The 21,493-nt window shown below is 47.1% G+C and overlaps 1 protein-coding gene across 1 annotated transcript; it reads right to left on the reverse strand.

The window, feature by feature from the left end:
• Positions 1-456: 456 nt before the first annotated feature.
• Positions 457-10,663, reverse strand: LOC144139678 (uncharacterized). Its single transcript, XM_077671968.1, has 2 exons — positions 10,474-10,663; positions 457-3,456 (listed from the first exon to the last, which is right to left on the reverse strand). Exons 1-2 carry the CDS (start codon positions 10,661-10,663, stop codon positions 2,066-2,068), a joined length of 1,581 nt encoding a protein of 526 aa, XP_077528094.1. The 3' UTR covers positions 457-2,065.
• Positions 10,664-21,493: the final 10,830 nt, after the last annotated feature.

A 21,493-nucleotide genomic window follows, 5' to 3' on the forward strand; every position in this document is an offset into this window, starting at 1 on the left:
AGGGCGCCGGCACGTGCGACATGAAAGCAAGGAAAAAAAGAACGGAACTCCCGCTCGCGCTGTTCAGGCAGGGGGAGCGTGGGCACTGCAAAAGGCGGGAAATTTGAATTGCACTCATAAAACTTCTGTTCAATTCATCGAGAGAGGAGTGAGACAGGGAGGAGAAGAGTGTGATGGGTGGCAGAAGTGAGCAGATGCCACGTGTGTGAATTCAAATGACGCCGCATGGAGGATCGTTGTGGGTGCTGTTTACAGCTTCGCAGTCCAACCACCTTAACAGCGTAAATTGGAGCCATTTTTTACGCGCTTTGACGTTTCCGATGTATATGAAGTATCATAAAGAACGTACAATATACACCTGAAATGTCTACAATGTACCCTCAAATAACCGTGCCTCAAATGCATCCTCAATGCACATGTGAATAAACACCTCGCTGCTGCGAAAGGTGCATTCATATTCAAGGCACTATGGTGGTCAACCAATATAGGCCAACTGGCTTGTAAAACCTTGGTTTCAACAAAATAGCAAAGTTCAGTGGTATGCCTGCAAGTGAACTCTCAGTCATGTTTTTAAGTTTCTAAGCGATGCGCATAAATCAGCTATAAAAATTACCACATCATGTTGTCGGGACCATGTCAAGGCACTTGTGCTTCTGTGATGCGACATTTGGGACCAAAACAGGCCGAAGTTGTAAAACACCGATTTGCTCTGCCCCGTCCACAGTCTTCAGTCCCTTGTGGGGGAAATTTAAAGGGGCCATGAAGACAAAATACAAGGTTGTATTATTCGAAAGATTTCGTGTTCTGTAGTGACCCCAGTGCTTGCGCGGGAGCAAACGATGCTTTCCTTATTCACTGCGAAATTAATCACTTTAAGCTAAAATTTTTATTCTGGCGCGAGAACGTGTTTTTGAACGACGTTTTCAATGACATCATAAGAACAGGTCTTTCAGCTAAACTTGGTGTGGAGTGGAGGCTCACTTACTGTTAGCAGCCTAGATGGCGCCACCACACTGCGGCAAGCCGTTTTCTGCCTTTGGTTTGTTTGTGACCGTATTTAAACCTGTCTTGTTTTTGTTCATGGAGAAAATAATCGTTTCGTGGAACCTGGTGCTCGCCGGAGAGAAAGAGAGAGGCAAAACTTTTTTATTGAACTAAGGTGGGGTGGTTCCTCATTTCAGGTAACCATGTGCCGTCCCTGCTCGACTGGCCCTCTCGACCAGCAGAAGTTGATCTCGATGGAGGGAGCTGGACAACAGTATCTCCCACAGCTCCGGGGTAGGGGAAGGAAAAGGGGCTGGCAGGTCTGGGTTTTTGACACACTCTCATATTATGTGCCGTAGAGTGCCTGCTCTAGTACAGGATTTACGTTGTGCGTCGAATTGTGTAGAAAATAACAGATGCATCCTGACTGGATTTGGAAACGTATTCGTCTGTATTAGTCTGAGTGTGGTTTCTTGGTTCCTTGAGAGCCCTGGGTGTGGTGCCGGGAATGTTCTTCTACTGAGCCTGTAGTGTTGGGTAATTTCGTGGAAGGTTCTGAGTGGCGTGGGTTCCGCTGTCTCCTCCGCGGCCTGGTGGGCGAGATCTCTGGATCACGTAAGACACCGTCGTTTGCGCCAATTAGCCAGAGTCGTCTGAGACAACCCCAAGGCCCCGCAGTGGTGTGCATTTAAACGAATTATAGTGCGCGCAGTACCAACAGCACTAAGCATCAGTACTTCTATGTGTGCGTGTACTTTCCTAACCTACACTTTTTTCTACCATTCTTACTGATAAACAAGGAATGTGCTCTAAATTTAAGCGCAAATAGCTCGTTCGGCAATCTTATAAGTTCTGCCTAATTTGCGTTTGCTTTTTCCGGCCTCCGCCAATCGCAGAGCTGGCTGGTATAACATGATACGTTGTGTTGTGGGAAACGAGCTAGTCGGTCGCATGGCCATTCCCTTTTTTCCTAATTATACAGCTTATTTGAGCGAAGTCTGCGTTAAAAGTGGTGTCAGCACGATCCTAAAGAGGCAATCTTTTGAATGAACAAAACTTGCATTTTGTCCCCATGGCCCCTTTAAAGAGTTTTCTTTGAGGTATTGCCTTCCTTCATGTGTGTGATTTGAGTCGAAGAGACCGTCACTGACACATTTACAGCTCGCACAATAGGAACAGTTCTTTGCGTCAAGGCTGAAGTTGGTGACGTTAGGCGTGAAAGTGGTTCACTCGATGGAGAAGCTGCCTGCGTTTTAGGCGAAGCTGTCGTCGTCGTTGAAGCAGAGTTCTCACTCAGCGCGTTCAGAACAATTTTCCACGCCTTCGCACGCAAGTCTGCGTTGGACAATTGCACGACGAGGAGCGAGCCATTGCCCACCGACGTCCAGCGATAGGTGTCAAAAGAGTAAACGTTATTTAGTGGTTCGTGGGTAATACCAGCCGCAGCGGCTAGTTCTCCCGTGACGTAGGCATCGTCCACTGGAATGTAAGGAACGCTAAAGGTAGCGTTGTACAGGGCCGGAAGTGCGGATGCGTCTATGAACACTGCACTTCCGGAACAGTACCTAGGGAACACATTCTTCGGGTACATCTTTTCGGATAAGTACCACGGAAGAGCCGTTTGCCTGAGAACCGGCATTTTGTCCCAAACGCAGCAGTGGATCTTGGGACCACCAGCTGCCACGCGCGACTCTGGTATCCTCCCGAATTTCTTCATTATTGTCGGTATGTGTATCACGATGTCGTCGTCCATCTTGAGGATGAACCGCACCTCTGGGCAGTTCTCAACGGTCCACTTGATTCCGTAGACAAACTTGTACGTGAGGTTCCGGTAAGTATCAAGGAAAGGCAGAACGACGATGTCGCCGTGAGCCTGCGCTTCAGTGAACACCCCCTGCGAGACCTTCTCGACGTTTGACAAACCGACGAAGAAAACGATGGACCAGTTGTACCGGGCTTCAAGCGATGCGTTGCCGACGGACTCTCTTAGGATGCGCCGGTGGCTGGAATGGGTGGAGGCGGTGTGGACAAAAAAGAGGTAATCCAGATTTTTTCTGCATTCCGAGAGAACCTTCCTGGCAGTGGGTAAAACACTGCAGTTTTCTAGAGGGAATGGCACCCTGTCGTATCCTTTCGAGAGCTCCTTCCAAGGCTTCCAGGTTGAGCTGCTATTTTGGCTTCTAGTCGTCGAATTCGTTGTTGCGTCATATGGCTTTCTTTTTGAAGCTTGCTGAGGAGAATGGCCGTAATTTGTATGTGCGTCTGGAAGGAGCGAACTTGGACGGCCTGTGTGTTTTTTTCTGATGAAGTGAATACTTGATTTGGAAGTGTTCCGCGGAATTTGCTGCCGTGTCTGTGGAATGGCAGGGTCGCAGTTCGGAATACCAAATGGCAGGTATATGACTCCAAGTAAGCCAAGTACGCATAGCCACGTACGTTTTGCAGTTGACGGTAGAGGCCTCCGACAGGTATCTGCGAAATCCAAAGATGAAATGGCTCAGATTTAACACTTCTACACCTAGTTATTGCTAGCAAAAGCAAGGACGATGCACAAAGCGTTTCCAAAAAGTTGGCCATTCCTTGAGATTTATCAGCTTGCCGTCTAACTAATAAATGATTGGATTTCATTCTTTCGCTTGCGGTGAACGCACCCATACAGAAGGCAGCCGGAGCGCCATCGAGGGCGAGACTTAGGAACCAAACGCTGGCAAAGCAGCCAGCATAGGATCGCTTTCATGCGCGCGCATCGTGTGTTTCTGTAGTCTTCACTCCTGTAAACTCAGTCACCCTAGCGATTTCGTATATCAGTTGTTAAACCCCAACAGAGTGGATCCATAAAGTAATGATCCATAACCTCGGGAGATCACAACGATTCGAAATGAGGGGAGGCAGTGGAAGTAGTAAGTGAATATGTCTACTTAGGCCAAGTAGTGATCCCGGATCCCAACCATGTGGCAGAGATAATTAAAAGGATAAGAATGGGGAGGAGTGCATTTAGCAGGCATTCTCAAAAAATGAATGTCAGCCTACCATAGTCCCTGAAGAAGAAAGTTTATGACAGCTGCATGTTACGGGTACTCACCTACGGGGCGGAAATTTGGATGCTCACTAAGAAGGTTCAACTTAAATTGAGGACGACCCAGCGAGCAATGGAAGGGAAGATGATAGGTGTAACATTAAGGGACAAAAAGGGAGCGGAGTGGATCAGGGAAGAAACGCGTGTTAAGGACATATTAGCAGAAATTAAAAAGAAATGGGTGTGGGCAGGGCATGTAATGCGGAGGCAAGATAACCGTTGGTCATTAAGGGTAATAGAGTGGATCCCTAGAGAAGGCAAGCGTGTGGCAGGGGGCGGCAGAAGGCTAGACGGGCAGATGAGATCAATAAGTTTGCGGGGATAAATTGGTCGCAGTTAGCACAGGACCGAGATCATTGGAGATCTATGGGGGAGGACTTTGCCCTGCAGTGGACGTAGATAGGCTGATGATGTAACCCTCGCCACGGGGTTCTCTTGCACTGGTGCGCGCCCACAGACGGCCCAGCTGCTGCTTGGCGAAAAGTCAAATGCGAAGAAGCGATTTGCCCCTCGCCCAGTTGTCTGGTACCCTAACAGTTAAGCTCGGAGAAAGCGAAGCGATAAGAAAGTCGCAGGTTGCGCGCCGGTGGCTGAAGGTCATCGCGACGCGATGAAAGACCTTGAAAGATGTAACGTAGTAGAGCTTTCTCTCTAAATCTTAGTTGAAATACCAAAATAACGTAATTGAGTTACAATACAATCTAAGTGCAGATTAACCACGTTATACATCAAACAACAGCCTTTGCAGCGAACTCCTAGAGGTAGCGTGCGAACGCGTATGGAACTTTCCTGGCCCCGCCGATGATGGGTGTAGCGACCGTACGGTCGTCAGGTACCGAGTTGCTTTACTAAGGGCTCCAGCCTCCCCCATTCTTTTTTCGTGATACGGCTGCGGATGTCCTTCCGATGGGTGGGGTTATTGATTATTTTACACATAACTAAATGGGTCAAAAAGTACGGACAAGAGAAAAAATTAATATACACGTACACATACGCACACATGATACGGCGATAAATTAAATACCCGATACCATGCCAATAGCAACATCAACAGAAAAACTTAAATATACAATACAAAAAGATAAGTTGAGAAAAATGAATCTTGACTTGGATGAAAACAAGCGTAATCAGATTTCGGGAACGCGAGAAGAAATTGCCGCAGCTTGCACTGGTGGTTCAAGGAATAAAAAACAGCAGAGCTGGCAGCGCCATCTCCCTCCGTCGGAGACCCGGCTGTTGCGCCTCGCGTGGATTTCCCTACTTGCCGCTGAAAGTTCGCCATGACTGGCAGGACCGGATCATTTTGTTCGCAATCTTTCACGTCTCTCGAAAAGTGGACCGCGTTTGCAGGCGCGAGAACCCGCGGCAAACGGCTTCGCGAACTGGCGTCTGCGACGCAGGACAGAAGCGGTTGGAGGTCAATGGAAGAGGCTTTCGTCCTGCAGTGGACCTGAGCAGGCTGCTGCTGCTGCTGCTGCTGATGATGAAACTTTGGAAGTGGTAGGGAGCACAAGAAAAAGAAAGCTCCCTGCCGATGGTGTCTCCTTGCCGAAACGTTGCGACAATCGAGGTCGCTTAAAGTTATCTTATATATATATATATATATATATATATATATATATATATATATATATATATATATATATATATATATATATATATATATATATATATATAAATCTAGAGAAAGATAAACTCACAAAGCGCGCAGAAATAGTATAAGTAAAGAGTCGGATACACAGCAAGAACAATAACAAACAATGTTTACTTACGTAGCGGCAACGGGACTTGCCTTCATCAGAGTAAAGTTACATGATTTTGCTGTCGCAAACATTTTGAACACATTTCTTATATAGGTTTGCATAAAGCTATGAGAAAGAGCGGAAAATGTTTCGGAAATGGGGAGTGTGCATACAGTCAGGCTACGCCTATGTTACAACATCAACAAACATGATGATGATGAACAAACGTTTATTATAGAGCAAAGGGTTGGGGGAAGGGGGTGTGGTCAGCCTCCTATGTCCAGGAGGCCGCGAGAGGACGCCGCCGTCACCGCCCGGTCGACCAGCATAGCTTGATCTTCACGGTCGGAGCTGGTCAGCAACCTCTCCCACTGCTCACGGGAAGGGGTGGGGGTCAGGCGGGGAGGGAGGGGTGGGGAGTGCGGGCATTCAATGACAAGATGGAAAGTGTCTAGTGGGGTATTACATGGTTGACAGGTTTTCGGGTAGAGCGTAGGAGAAATGTGGTGAAGTCGTGTACAGTTGTAATAGGTATCTGTTTGTAGGCGTCGCCAGGTGTATGCTTGGGCGTGCGTGAGAGAGGGGTGCGGCGGAGGATATTTGTAGCGGAGGTGCCTGTAGTGGGTGAGAATTGCTTCAGTGGTGGTCAGAGGTTCGGTGGTGATGTCTTCCGTGGCTGCCGATTCGGATGCTGAGGATACCCGGTTGTGGATCTCGCGGGCTGCAGCATGGGCTGCTTCATTCCCCAGCAGGCCGGTGTGAGCAGGGGTCCATATTATTGTGATGAATAGTTGAGGGGGAAGCTTTTGCAGAAGCAGAATAGCTGCGACAGGAGCTTGTCCACGACGGTAGCGTAGGCATGCCTGTAGAGAGTCCGTAACAATCGTGAGGGGGTGTTCACTGCGGTGCGTGGTAGCGGCGTGAGCTATTGCGATCGATTCAGCGGTAGTGGAGGAGATTCCACGATAGGTGGCAGCAGTCATGGTGGTACCCGTAGAGTCAAGAGCCACAATTGTGGTACGCCGGTCGTGGTGAGTAGACGCAATATCTGTATATCGGACGTGTGGATCCTTGTCCAGTCTTCTTTGTAGCATTCGGACACGAGCTATTCTTCTGCCCCTGTTATGACTTGGGTGCATGTGCCTCGGGATAGGAGCGATGTGAATACGTTGGCGCAAAGAAATTGGGATCGGATTGGGCGTATCCTGAGCTCTTGGGGTGTCATGTCCCAGAAGACCGAGCAGGTGTCGTCCTGTTGAAGTAAGTTGAAGGCGATGGATTTGGGTCGTGCGTTGTGCTTCAAGAAGCTCCGAAATAGTATTGTGAGAACCCAATTCGAGGAGTTTTTGTGTGGGCGTAAAGGTGGGCAGATGAAGGGCCGTTTTGTAGGCTTTTCGTACTAATATATCAAGTTTTCTCAATTCGGCGGGTTTGAGTGCAACATACGGCGTCCCATAGGTGATGCGGCTAAGCAGCAAAGCTTGTATGAGCTTGCAGGATTCATTCTCCCTTAGCCCTGCATGTTGATGGCTTACACGTTTTATCAGATGGGTAAGCTGGGCGCATGTTTTGTTCAGTTGAGGGATAAGGGCGGCACCAGAGCCATCGTGATGGAAAGGAACGCCGAGAATACGTAGAGTAGGCACTTGGGGGATAGAAGTGTTTTGGATTTTCAGATTAGGATTCATTGGGGGTTCAGGAGGTCTACCTCGTATGCGCGAGCGAAGCATCAGCACTGCAGACTTCTCGGCTTGACAGCGAAGCCCTCGTGGTATGAGATACGTATTGATGGTGTTTATGGCTTGCTGTAGGGTGTCTTGTTGGGCTCCGACTGACCCTTGAGTTGTCCACAACGTGATGTCGTCGGCATAGAAAGCATGGTGAAGGTCCGGGATGTGGTCGAGCTCTACGGGTAGATGAAGTAAAGCAATATTAAAGAGGAGGGGTGAAATGACGGAGCCTTGGGGTGTGCCGCGCGCAGGCATGTTAAAAAGGGGGGTCGAGTGCGGGCCGAGTCGAAGTGTGGCCGTTCGGTTGTGGAGGAAAGCCTTGACGTAGTTGAAGGTTCGATGGCCGCAGTGTGTAGTGGCAAGATTGTCCAGAATTGCAGAATGGTAAACGTTATCGAATGCCCCCTGCACATCGAGAGTCATGATCATTTTGGGATGGCTGCGGCTAAGGGTTTGGATTACTTGCTCTTTGAGCTGTAGCAGCACGTCTTGAGTGGATAGTCCAGTACGAAAGCCAAACATGGTGTTGGGATACTGTCCGGTTGTTTCAAGATGCGTGGTTAGACGTATATGAACCAAGTGCTCAAAAATTTTGCCAACACAAGACGTAAGAGAGATAGGTCGGAGATTGTTGAGTCCTAGGGATTTGTGGGGTTTCGGTATGAGGATGATATTCGATCTTTTCCACTGTTCAGGTAGAGTTCCGGTTTCCCAATGTTGATTGAAAAGGTCAAGAAGGGCTTGTATGGTTTCTTCGTCGAGATTGCGGAGTAGTCGGTTAGTTATTCGATCGTGTCCAGGGGCACTGTTGCGTGTTAACATTTGTAGCACCTGATGGAGTTCTTCCATGGTGAACGGGGAGTCTAGCTCTGCATTGTCATTTCCAGTATATCGCTTGGAATCATTTGATGGTGGGTATTGGGATTCGTGGCCAAAGATCTTCCGGCGAACGGATTGAAGGAGTTCCTCAGGTGATAAGTCTGAGGTTTGTACTAGGCGGTGAATTTGGTTTGAAGTAACGGTGCGCGTCTGTTCTTTGTCGATGAGAGAGCGGAGTATGTGCCATGTTTTCTTCGTGCTTAGCGTACCTTGAAGCTGGTTGCAGAAAGATGCCCAGTTTTGTTTCTGTAAAATTTTGGAGTAATCTTGGGCTTGTTGGTTTAAGATAGCAATACGTTGCTTTAAGCGTTTATTGTGCTTTTGTTTACGCCACCGCCTAGTAAGACTCTGTCTGGCTTCCCAAATGTGGAGGAGATGTGGGTCTGCTACAGGGTGTTCCGTCGTCAATGATATCGTTGTCGTGTGCTTCCGCAGCCGTTGTTCGAGTGCATCAATCCATGCGGCGAGATTTTCTTGCGGGGAAGGGAGAGGGGCGTTATCTTCGCGGAATTTTTGCCAGTCGGTGATTCGAGCTTGCCCGATTCGTATTGGATTAGTTTGGTAAGTTAGTCTGATGGAGATAATGGCATGATCACTGCCTAAGCGATTGGCTTGGCACGTCCACTGTATTAGCGGGCAGTTCTTCGTAAGGGTGAGGTCCGGAATAGTGTCACGCGTTACGCTATTTCCGATGCGGGTTGGTTGAGTAAGGTCGTTTTGGAGACAAAGTCTATGATCGTGGATGGCTTTCTGTAGGCGCGTGCCTTTCTTGGAGTTTTGGTGGTATCCCCATCCCATATGTGGAGCGTTGAAGTCACCAAGTAATACGAAGGGGGCGTCTCTTGCTACTGTAATAGCTTTTTGGATGAGGGTATTGACATCGCTGAGTTGATGGGTAGGTGGGCTATACACGTTGAGAATGAAGAGTGATGCTGAATTTGTTGTTGTCGGCAGGATTTCTACAAACGTGTTGGGGGTATCAGAGGCAATGATGTGAGTTAACACCGGGAGATGAGCTTGTACAAAAGTAGCCGTCCGGTGGTACGGGTCAGTTGTGAACGTTTGGTAGCCAATCAGTTTAGGTTGCGGGACATTCGTTTCTTGAAGGGCGACTACGTCTGCAGGATCAGATGCGAGGAAGAGATCTAGTTGATGTTTCTTGCTTGTGAAAGATCGGCAATTCCATTGAAGGATGTGCAGCGGTACGGTGGGTTGTGTCTTCATGGTCCCGGTGTAGTCCTAGTGTCCTGGGAAGTGTGTGTTTGTTGGATTGTGTGTGAGGGTGGAAATACGAGCTTGGCTTTTTTGATGATCGGTGTGGCAGGAGAGGACTCGGGTTGTTGGTGCGGAATAGGCTGTGCATCCATGGATTCTTGTTCTTCGTTGGGTACGGATAATGTGGCGTGTTCTTCGTTGGGTACGGATAATGTGGCGTGTATAGGAGCTACTGCTTGGTGTATGGTGTTGGTAAGTGTGGCCACCGCGGCCTTTAACTTGAGGTGAATCTCAGTCACGAGGTGTGTTTCGAGGGCAGAAACCTGTTCGGCAAGGCGGTTGTGCCGCTGCAGGAGTTCCATGTGCTGTGCATAGACATATTCGAGTGTCAGTTGTGTTGACTGTGATTGGTGGTTGGTGGGAGGGGAGGGGTTGTCATGGGGGGGAAAGGGTGGAGCAGTGGAAGAGGAGGCAAGAACAGCTGACCAGCTCACCTGGTGGCGGGGCGCTGGCTGGTTGGTCTTGGGTAGAGCCGGGAAGTTGTCCTTGTCCAGTGGCAGAGTCGAAGTGGGCGAGTTTTTTGTGTAAGTCTGATCAGAAGTGCGAGTCGGGGGTCTGATGGGGGGGCGTGAACGTTGTGGACAGTCCTTGTTAGCAGTTGGATGGGGACCGTCGCATAGTTTGCATTTCGGTACACAATGGTGAGTAGCAGAGGGGTCCACAGTTGCACATTGTCCACAGATGGTCTGAGGGGGTGAGGGGCACACATCTCTTCGGTGTCCAGTGTCTCCACAGTTGGTACAGACTTGCGTCATCCGGCGATAAGGATGGCACCTGACGAGCTTACATCCGAGTTTGACGTAGTATGGGACACGATAGCCGTCAAATGTTAGTAGAACCGACCTCGTCTGTCCCATAAAGCGGGCGTGGACCAGGTAGGGTTCATTGGGGGCTAGGAGTTCATGTAGAGTCGGCAGGTCAATTTCCTCCGAGACGCCATTGATAACGCCTCGCGAGGTGCCCGGGGGAGGCTTCATGTAGGCACGAACTTGGTATGTGGTGGAGAGGATGGTCAAGTCCGTGATTCGGGATATGCGGTCGATAAGATCGATGTTCTTGGATCCGATTACTACCAGGTTTGTCGTGTCTTGATTTATGATAGTTACCTGGCGTATGAATTCTGCGCGACCGAAGCCGGTGGTGGTGAGAAGGCTGTTGGTGATTTCAGATGTGGCCCAGTTTTTGACGCACACGTTGCCGGTCGGTCGTATTACCGCGACGAACTGGTCGGCCGGTATACGCGGAGTAGGAAGTCTTGACGCTTGCGTAGGGGGTGCTTTCTGGTCCGTTTTCAGTTGTTTGGATGCATTGCGTTGCGATCGCTTGCTGATAACTTGTATCCAAGGGTTTGCCGGTAGAGAAGAATGCTCGCTGTGCGCTGTGAGCGCTGCACGTTCCTCGTCGCCGCAATCCATGGTAGAGATGTCACGAGCTCCGCACGTGGGATGCAGCCGGCAGCTGAAGGCAGCTGCGGCGCGAGGCGAGGCCGATGCTGTTCCTCGCTGTGGCGTTAGGGTTAGCCCTCCGTTGGTGGTCGTGAATTTTGCACTAGACAGGGTTACTCGCCTGTTGGATGGATCACGACGAAAGTGGTATCAGGGGAATCCGTGCATCGTACCGGTTCGATTGGTGGCGAAATCAGGTGGGCAGGAGGTGCCCGTTCGCGGGTGGCGAAGCGAGAAGCGGGAGCCGAAACGAAGCGCGTGTGGCTGTGTCGGCCCCCTAGTGGCGAACCCATCAACAAACAAACAAGAAAAAAAAAATAAATAAAAAGGGGGGGGGGGAGCGAGAGAGAGAAAAAGGGGTCGTGTTAACAATGCAGCGTTCAAGGTTGCACCATTACGGGTCAACGTATGCCGCGCGGGCTGCAAGTTCAGACAATGGGGGAAACTGGACAACCGCGGTTTGAAAAGAAAGGGAAGAGTATACACTGAGGTATTCAGTGACTGCTGAGATTGGTTCGGGGGGAAGCGAAGATGGGTGTGCCCCCCACGGGTCAAGAGAATAGAAAGGGGGCACAAAAGAGCATTTCACAGAAGCTAGCAATTGAACAGGAAATAGGTAGGGTCACAAAAGGTTAAACATGAATAGATCACAAAGAGATCACAAACATGAATAGATCACAAACATTTTGAACACATTTCTTATATAGGTTTGCATAAAACTGTTAGAAAGAGAGGAAAATGTTTCGGAAATGGGGAGCGTGCATACAGTCAGGCTTCGCCTATGTTACAACATCAACAAACAAACAAGAAAAATAAAAAAAGGGGGGGGGGAGCGAGAGAGAGAAAAAGGGGTCGTGTTAACAATGCAGCGTTCAAGGTTGCACCATGACGGGTCAACGTATGCCGCGCGGGCTGCAAGTTCAGACAATGGGGGAAACTGGACAACCGCGGTTTGAAAAGAAAGGGAAGAGTATACACTGAGGTATTCAGTGACTGCTGAGACTGGTTCGGGGGGAAGCGAAGATGGGTGTGCCCCCCGCGGGTCAAGAGAATCGATAGGGGGCACAAAAGAGCATTTCACAGAAGCTAGCAAATGAACAGGAAATAGGTAGGGTCACAAAAGGTTAAACATGAATAGATCCCAAAGAGTTAAACATTCTTAAGTGATGGTGGGAACGAGGCCTCCCTCCCCAGGACAAATGGCATTGTTGAGCCGCATTAGGCTAATAAAGCTGCTGTATTAGGAGAGTTTCTGCGAATTCTGATGGCAAACTCGAGGGTAGGAATAATGAACATAGTTATAAAAATTATGAAGCCGCTAATTTTAATCGAGGGATAAGCACGTTAGTTTTCCGTAACTTTCATTAATTCCTAGCGTGGCTGACCCAAACTTATAAATGAGATAAGATTCCCGAACCTCGCGGTCGTGGTGCGTTTTGAAGGCGGATTCTAAAATCGTTGCTTTAAGATGTTCAAATGCATGCCCGGGACTGTTCACATGTCTTGACAGGGGCAAATAAGGGCAGCTTTTTGCATGAGAGCGGTGATTTTTGAACCGTATTCGGAAGGGCGTTTCAGTTTGGCCTATATATTGTTGCCTACAAACAGTGCACTCTAGAAGATATACGACATTAGCGGAGTCACAGTTAAAGTTACCTTTTATATTTACGTAGTAGTCTGAAGCCGTGCTGGTGGCGCGCTGTGTAGTGGTCATGTGTGGGCATACTTTACATCGGGGCTTATTGCAGGGCATGCAGCCAGTAGTTGCCGGTCGGTTGATACGAGAGTTATTAAGAAAGTCACCTAAATTCTTATTACGCCGGTAGACAACGCGTGGTGGTTCGGGGAATATGCTTTCTAAGCGGTCACTTTGCATTAGGATATTATGATGTTTTTTGAGCACGGTTGACACTCTTGGAGCGGAGGATGAGTGGGTTAGAACTAAGTTAGTTTGCGGGTTCCCGTTGGGGGCTTTTTTCTTACAGATTTCGTTACGGTCTAATTGGTTGGCTCGCACAATAGCGTCGTCGATAACTTTTTCCGGGTATTTTTTATTCAGGAGGGCGGTCTTGAGTTCTCGACAGTTTGAGTCAAAGTCGGCTTGGTTTGAGCAAATTCTCCTAAATCGGTGGGCTTGGCTGTAACGTATTGCTGTCTTGCAGTGTCTGACATGGCTGCTTCGGAAGTGCAAATACTGCCGCGTGTCTGTCGGTTTTCTATACAGTTTAGTTTGAAGCCGACCTTGGAAGGTAGTAACGGTGACGTCCAGAAAGTTTACACTGTGTTCCGAATAGGAATGAGCAAGGGAAATACTAGGATGGGCTAGGTTAAATGCCTCAATGAAGGTGAGGAGCTCCGCCTCACCGTGTTGCCAGATCATGAATATGTCATCAATGTACCTTTTATAGTACATTGGTTATAGTACAATGGTTATAGTACCTTTGGTTATAGTACCTTGGTTATAGTACCTTTTTGGTTATAGTACCTTTTATAGTACAATGTACTATAAAAGGTACATTGATGACATATTCATGATCTGGCAACACGGTGAGGCGGAGCTCCTCACCTTCATTGAGGCATTTAACCTAGCCCATCCTAGTATTTCCCTTGCTCATTCCTATGCGGAACACAGTGTAAACTTTCTGGACGTCACCGTTACTACCTTCCAAGGTCGGCTTCAAACTAAACTGTATAGAAAACCGACAGACACGCGGCAGTATTTGCTCTTCCGAAGCAGCCATGTCAGACACTGCAAGACAGCAATACCTTACAGCCAAGCCCACCGATTTAGGAGAATTTGCTCAAACCAAGCCGACTTTGACTCAAACTGTCGAGAACTCAAGACCGCCCTCCTGAATAAAAAATATCCGGAAAAAGTTATCGACGACGCTATTGTGCGAGCCAACCAATTAGACCGTAACGAAATCTGTAAGAAAAAAGCCCCCAACGGGAACCCGCAAACTAACTTAGTTCTAACCCACTCATCCTCCGCTCCAAGAGTGTCAACCGTGCTCAAAAAACATCATAATATCCTAATGCAAAGTGACCGCTTAGAAAGCATATTCCCCGAACCACCACGCGTTGTCTACCGGCGTAATAAGAATTTAGGTGACTTTCTTACTAACTCTCGTATCAACCGACCGGCAACTACTGGCTGCATGCCCTGCAATAAGCCCCGATGTAAAGTATGCCCACACATGACCACTACACAGCGCGCCACCAGCACGGCTTCAGACTACTACGTAAATATAAAAGGTAACTTTAACTGTGACTCCGCTAATGTCGTATATCTTCTAGAGTGCACTGTTTGTAGGCAACAATATATAGGCCAAACTGAAACGCCCTTCCGAATACGGTTCAAAAATCACCGCTCTCATGCAAAAAGCTGCCCTTATTTGCCCCTGTCAAGACATGTGAACAGTCCCGGGCATGCATTTGAACATCTTAAAGCAACGATTTTAGAATCCGCCTTCAAAACGCACCACGACCGCGAGGTTCGGGAATCTTATCTCATTTATAAGTTTGGGTCAGCCACGCTAGGAATTAATGAAAGTTACGGAAAACTAACGTGCTTATCCCTCGATTAAAATTAGCGGCTTCATAATTTTTATAACTATGTTCATTATTCCTACCCTCGAGTTTGCCATCAGAATTCGCAGAAACTCTCCTAATACAGCAGCTTTATTAGCCTAATGCGGCTCAACAATGCCATTTGTCCTGGGGAGGGAGGCCTCGTTCCCACCATCACTTAAGAATGTTTAACTCTTTGGGATCTATTCATGTTTAACCTTTTGTGACCCTACCTATTTCCTGTTCATTTGCTAGCTTCTGTGAAATGCTCTTTTGTGCCCCCTATCGATTCTCTTGACCCGCGGGGGGCACACCCATCTTCGCTTCCCCCCGAACCAGTCTCAGCAGTCACTGAATACCTCAGTGTATACTCTTCCCTTTCTTTTCAAACCGCGGTTGTCCAGTTTCCCCCATTGTCTGAACTTGCAGCCCGCGCGGCATACGTTGACCCGTCATGGTGCAACCTTGAACGCTGCATTGTTAACACGACCCCTTTTTCTCTCTCTCGCTCCCCCCCCCCTTTTTTATTTTTCTTGTTTGTTTGTTGATGTTGTAACATAGGCGAAGCCTGACTGTATGCACGCTCCCCATTTCCGAAACATTTTCCTCTCTTTCTCACAGTTTTATGCAAACCTATATAAGAAATGTGTTCAAAATGTTTGTGATCTATTCATGTTTGTGATCTCTTTGTGATCTATTCATGTTTAACCTTTTGTGACCCTACCTATTTCCTGTTCAATTGCTAGCTTCTGTGAAATGCTCTTTTGTGCCTCCTATCTATTCTCTTGACCCGCGGGGGGCACACCCATCTTCGCTTCCCCCCGAACCAATCTCAGCAGTCACTGAATACCTCAGTGTATACTCTTCCCTTTCTTTTCAAACCGCGGTTGTCCAGTTTCCCCCATTGTCTGAACTTGCAGCCCGCGCGGCATACGTTGACCCGTCATGGTGCAACCTTGAACGCTGCATTGTTAACACGACCCCTTTTTCTCTCTCTCGCTCCCCCCCCCCTTTTTTTATTTTTCTTGTTTGTTTGTTGATGTTGTAACATAGGCGAAGCCTGACTGTATGCACGCTCCCCATTTCCGAAACATTTTCCTCTCTTTCTCACAGTTTTATGCAAACCTATATAAGAAATGTGTTCAAAATGTTTGTGATCTATTCATGTTTGTGATCTCTTTGTGATCTATTCATGTTTAACCTTTTGTGACCCTACCTATTTCCTGTTCAATTGCTAGCTTCTGTGAAATGCTCTTTTGTGCCCCCTATCGATTCTCTTGACCCGCGGGGGGCACACCCATCTTCGCTTCCCCCCGAACCAGTCTCAGCAGTCACTGAATACCTCAGTGTATACTCTTCCCTTTCTTTTCAAACCGCGGTTGTCCAGTTTCCCCCATTGTCTGAACTTGCAGCCCGCGCGGCATACGTTGACCCGTCATGGTGCAACCTTGAACGCTGCATTGTTAACACGACCCCTTTTTCTCTCTCTCGCTCCCCCCCCCTTTTTATTTATTTTTTTCTTGTTTGTTTGTTGATGTTGTAACATAGGCGTAGCCTGACTGTATGCACACTCGCCATTTCCGAAACATTTTCCGCTCTTTCTCATAGCTTTATGCAAACCTATATAAGAAATGTGTTCAAAATGTTTGCGACAGCAAAATCATGTAACTTTACAAGTCCCGTTGCCGCTACGTAAGTAAACATTGTTTGTTATTGTTCTTGCTGTGTATCCGACTCTTTACTTATACTATATATATATATATATATATATATATATATATATATATATATATATATATATATATATATATATATATATATATATATATATATATATATATAGACATAAGAGTAGGTGGTCAAAAAAGCCAAATAAACCAACGGGGAAAATGTGGTAGATCAGATATATTTTTCCTGAAACAAAGAAAGCGGAGAAAAAATGCCCGCCGGGTGGGATCCGATACCGCGACCGCAAGAATACGCGTCTGGTGCGATGAGCATTACGCTACGGGCGGGGCTATTTTGCCCTCCACTTTCTTGGATATTTAACCCAAGGTAATTTTTTCCTGTGCTTGGGGGTGGTAGCCAGCGCCAGCGTGGGTTCGGATCCTCACCCGGCGGGCATTTTTTCTCCACTTTCTTTCTTTCGTTCTTTCTTTCTTTCTTTAAAAAAATATATCTGACCTACCATATTTTCTCCTTTGGTTTCCTTGGCTTTCTTGACCACTACTCTTATTTCTGTCTTCATTTCAACGAGCGCCTGATTTCCCAAATCTAAAGCTGTATATATATATATAGAAATAAGGGTTGGCAGTCGAGAAAACCTCGGAAAGCAAAGGGGAGGATTTGTAGATCATTGAAACAGATTAAGAATTTGGAAAGAAAGAAAGAAAGTGAAGAAAAAATGCCTGCCAGGTGGGATACGAACCCACGACTTCCAGAATATATATATATATATATATATATATATATAAAATATATATATATATATATATATATATATATATATATATATATATATATATATATATATATATATATATCAAAAAGTAGAGTCCGACGCAAGTCTCAAAAAACAAAAACAAACATGTTTACTAACGTTTCGACTGGTGGTCCAGTCTTCATCGGAGTAACATTTACAGTACACTGCAGAACGCTTTTATAGGTGCGTGTGGAGAGAGGAGGAAGTTGCGCTACAGTGCGCCCTCTTTGAAAGAAATCATACGTCATCATTCAGCAAAACAAGAAAAAACGCAAGACATACACATGAGAGGGAACGCACTGCCCTCCCTCTTTTTTGGGAGAAAAGGTGCGCTACAATGCGCCCTGTTTAAAAGTAGTTATTGGCAAGTGGTACAACAAAGAGAAAAGAAAAATGCAAAGGGCGTCCAGGAAGGAGGTAAATTGGCGCCTCTCCTCATAGGAATTAACAGAAGAAGCGGGGGCGGGGAAGAGAAAGGAGTAAAGGCGGCAGAACGAGATAAGGAAGTGGGGAACGCGCGTCAGCACGTCATCGCTTTTCGTCTTAGGAATGTGTCAACAGAAGAAGCGGGGGGAAAGCGGCAGAACGAGATAAGGAACTGGGGAGCACGCGTCAGTGCGCCTTCGCTTTTCGTCTTAGGAATGTGTCACGTGAAGCCGGTGCTATGTGGCTAAGCCGGCGCTAAGAGGCTAATTGAGTGAACCTGGAGGGATAAAGCCGGCGCTGGTATGCCTAAAAAGAGGATTGGTCACGCAAGAAGCGAACGGAAGAAAGGCGAGTAATTATTGTGGCAAACATGTCAACGCGCCTACGCCTTCGTTCAGCCCAGACGATGCGGTTTTGAACTTAAATATGAGATATGATTCGCGAACTTCGCGTGCGTGGTTGCTGTTGAAATTGGATTCAATTATTGTTACCTTCAAATTATTAAATGAATGACCCGGGATTCCGACGTGACGGGACAAAGGAAGGTTAGGAAGAGACTTGGCGTGTGCCCTATGATTGTTGAACCTTAATCTAAAAGCGTTCGCCGTCTGGCCAATATATTGCAGGTGGCAGGTATTGCACTCGAGCAGGTAAACTACGTTGGCGCTGTCAGAGTTAAAATTTCCCTTCAGTTCTACAGAGAAGTGCGAGGCGGTGCTAGAGGCGGTTTTTGTTTTCGTCATGTGGGGGCATACCTGACAACGAGGCTTGTTGCAGGGCCCACAACCGGTCACTGGTGAATGGCTGAGCCTTGAAGATGTCAGAATGTCGCGCAGGTTTTTGTTTCGCTATAGACAACACGTGGTGGTTCGGAAAATATAGATGCTAGTCGAGGACTTTGATTTAATATGTTGTGATGCTTTCGAAGTATGCCAGAAACATTCGGCACAGATGCGGAGTGAGTGAGAACTAGGTTACTTGAAGGGCGTCGGTCGGCTGGCTTCCTGGAGTTAAGGAGTTCATTGCGGCTCAGCGCTCCTGCTCGGCGAATGGAATCGTCAATTAATTGGAGCGGGTACTTTTGCTTGAGCAGATCGTTTTTTAGTCCCTCACAGTTGGAAAGAAAATCTGTTTCCTTGGAGCATACCCTACAAACGGGCATACCCTACAGTCAAGCGCACCGCTTCCGCCGGATATGCTCCAAGGAAACAGATTTTCTTTCCAACTTTGAGGGACTAAAAAACGATCTGCTCAAACAAAAGTACCCGCTCCAATTAATTGACGATTCCATTCGCCGAGCAGGAGCGCTGAGCCGCAATGAACTCCTTAACTCCAGGAAGCCAGCCGACCGACGCCCTTCAAGTAACCTAGTTCTCACTCACTCCGCATCTGTGCCGAATGTTTCTGGCATACTTCGAAAGCATCACAACATATTAAATCAAAGTCCTCGACTAGCATCTATATTTTCCGAACCACCACGTGTTGTCTATAGCGAAACAAAAACCTGCGCGACATTCTGACATCTTCAAGGCTCAGCCATTCACCAGTGACCGGTTGTGGGCCCTGCAACAAGCCTCGTTGTCAGGTATGCCCCCACATGACGAAAACAAAAACCGCCTCTAGCACCGCCTCGCACTTCTCTGTAGAACTGAAGGGAAATTTTAACTCTGACAGCGCCAACGTAGTTTACCTGCTCGAGTGCAATACCTGCCACCTGCAATATATTGGCCAGACGGCGAACGCTTTTAGATTAAGGTTCAACAATCATAGGGCACACGCCAAGTCTCTTCCTAACCTTCCTTTGTCCCGTCACGTCGGAATCCCGGGTCATTCATTTAATAATTTGAAGGTAACAATAATTGAATCCAATTTCAACAGCAACCACGCACGCGAAGTTCGCGAATCATATCTCATATTTAAGTTCAAAACCGCATCGTCTGGGCTGAACGAAGGCGTAGGCGCGTTGACATGTTTGCCACAATAATTACTCGCCTTTCTTCCGTTCGCTTCTTGCGTGACCAATCCTCTTTTTAGGCATACCAGCGCCGGCTTTATCCCTCCAGGTTCACTCAATTAGCCTCTTAGCGCCGGCTTAGCCACATAGCACCGGCTTCACGTGACACATTCCTAAGACGAAAAGCGAAGGCGCACTGACGCGTGCTCCCCAGTTCCTTATCTCGTTCTGCCGCTTTCCCCCCGCTTCTTCTGTTGACACATTCCTAAGACGAAAAGCGATGACGTGCTGACGCGCGTTCCCCACTTCCTTATCTCGTTCTGCCGCCTTTACTCCTTTCTCTTCCCCGCCCCCGCTTCTTCTGTTAATTCCTATGAGGAGAGGCGCCAATTTACCTCCTTCCTGGACGCCCTTTGCATTTTTCTTTTCTCTTTGTTGTACCACTTGCCAATAACTACTTTTAAACAGGGCGCATTGTAGCGCACCTTTTCTCCCAAAAAAGAGGGAGGGCAGTGCATTCCCTCTCATGTGTATGTCTTGCGTTTTTTCTTGTTTTGCTAAATGATGACGTATGATTTCTTTCAAAGAGGGTGCACTGTAGCGCAACTTCCTCCTCTCTCCACACGCACCTATAAAAGCGTTCTGCAGTGTACTGTAAATGTTACTCCGATGAAGACTGGACCACCAGTCGAAACGTTAGTAAACATGTTTGTTTTTGTTTTTTGAGACTTGCGTCGGGCTCTACTTCTTGATATTTTTTCTGGACCATTGGAAACTTCTTTTGTTCGACCGTATATATATATATATATATATATATATATATATATATATATATATATATATATATATATATATATATATATATATATATATATATATATATATATATATATATATATATATATATATATATATATATAATATATAGCACATGTGGAAGCAAGCGGGCCAGAATGAAAACATAGGAATGGCACAGCTCTACGATGGTGACAAAACCGTCAGAATAAACAACACACAAGGGCGGAAATGTTCATGCGCATACTTACTCCTTTGCATCGTACTGGTAGTAAACGGGAGTTCCTGACCACAAAAATTGGTACAGCTAAACGTACGAGAGTGGGGTTAGTCGACCCTCTGGTACATGTGTTGCTACCAGACTCGACACCAATTTCACAATGAACGTGAGAATAGACCGTACAGTCGGAAATTTGCGGACTAACTTTGACGCAAGGCTAACCTCCTATCGCGAGGTCCAGCATTCAGAATAAATACGTTGCACAATTAATGCGATGACGCTGTTCTTGTTCTTATCCATTCGCTACAAGATATTTGCTGAGGCCAACCTATACGCTTTGGCGATACTTGAGGTAGTGCCTGAGTGGACAGACGCGAGTCAGTATTTATTCATTACATATATTTAGCACCCAAAACAAACTGAAACACGGACTAAAAAGCGGAGGAATCCCGTAAAGCTCTGCATTTGCACAAGAATTTGCAATTCACGAAGTTAACACATTTCATCGTTATAATGCGTACGTAAGGATACTTTGTCGAAGGGAGTCTTCCCGCGGTTACGTACTGACCCTTTCCTGAGTTGAGGTTTTTTTTGCTCCTGCATGAAGTGAACATGCATGGACAATTCCAGTGGTCTCAGTTGTTTGGAGCGGTTTTATTTATGGGAACCTTTTTTTGCAGAGTTATTTCAATTTCAACTTGACAGACAGACAGACGGCAAAGGGTAAAATGCGGTAGGTCATACTTGATAAGAGTCCATAGAAATGGGAGACCTTCTTTCTCACATCCCACACCGTCAGGGCTCCTGACCACCATTTAAGGGCGGAGGACTCGTGAAGGCTCCTTCCCATCTCCTTGCTTAGTCCATTATGGGCGCTAACAAAGTTTACCTCTCTCTCTTCCTCGTAGCGTCAAT

This window comes from Haemaphysalis longicornis, unplaced genomic scaffold, assembly GCF_048455015.1.
Source record: "Haemaphysalis longicornis isolate Haplotype H1 unplaced genomic scaffold, Haemaphysalis longicornis Haplotype H1 scaffold_5, whole genome shotgun sequence".
Lineage (NCBI taxonomy): Eukaryota > Metazoa > Arthropoda > Arachnida > Ixodida > Ixodidae > Haemaphysalis > Haemaphysalis longicornis.

Excerpts from the sequence above, each read along its gene's own strand:
- LOC144139678 (XM_077671968.1), bottom strand. The coding sequence starts at position 10,663 with ATGAAGCCTCCCCCGGGCACCTCGCGAGGCGTTATCAATGGCGTCTCG. Across the intron at positions 3,457-10,473 it reads ATACTACGTCAAACTCGGAT|ATACCTGTCGGAGGCCTCTA; the intron begins GTAAGCTCGTCA and ends TGGATTTCGCAG.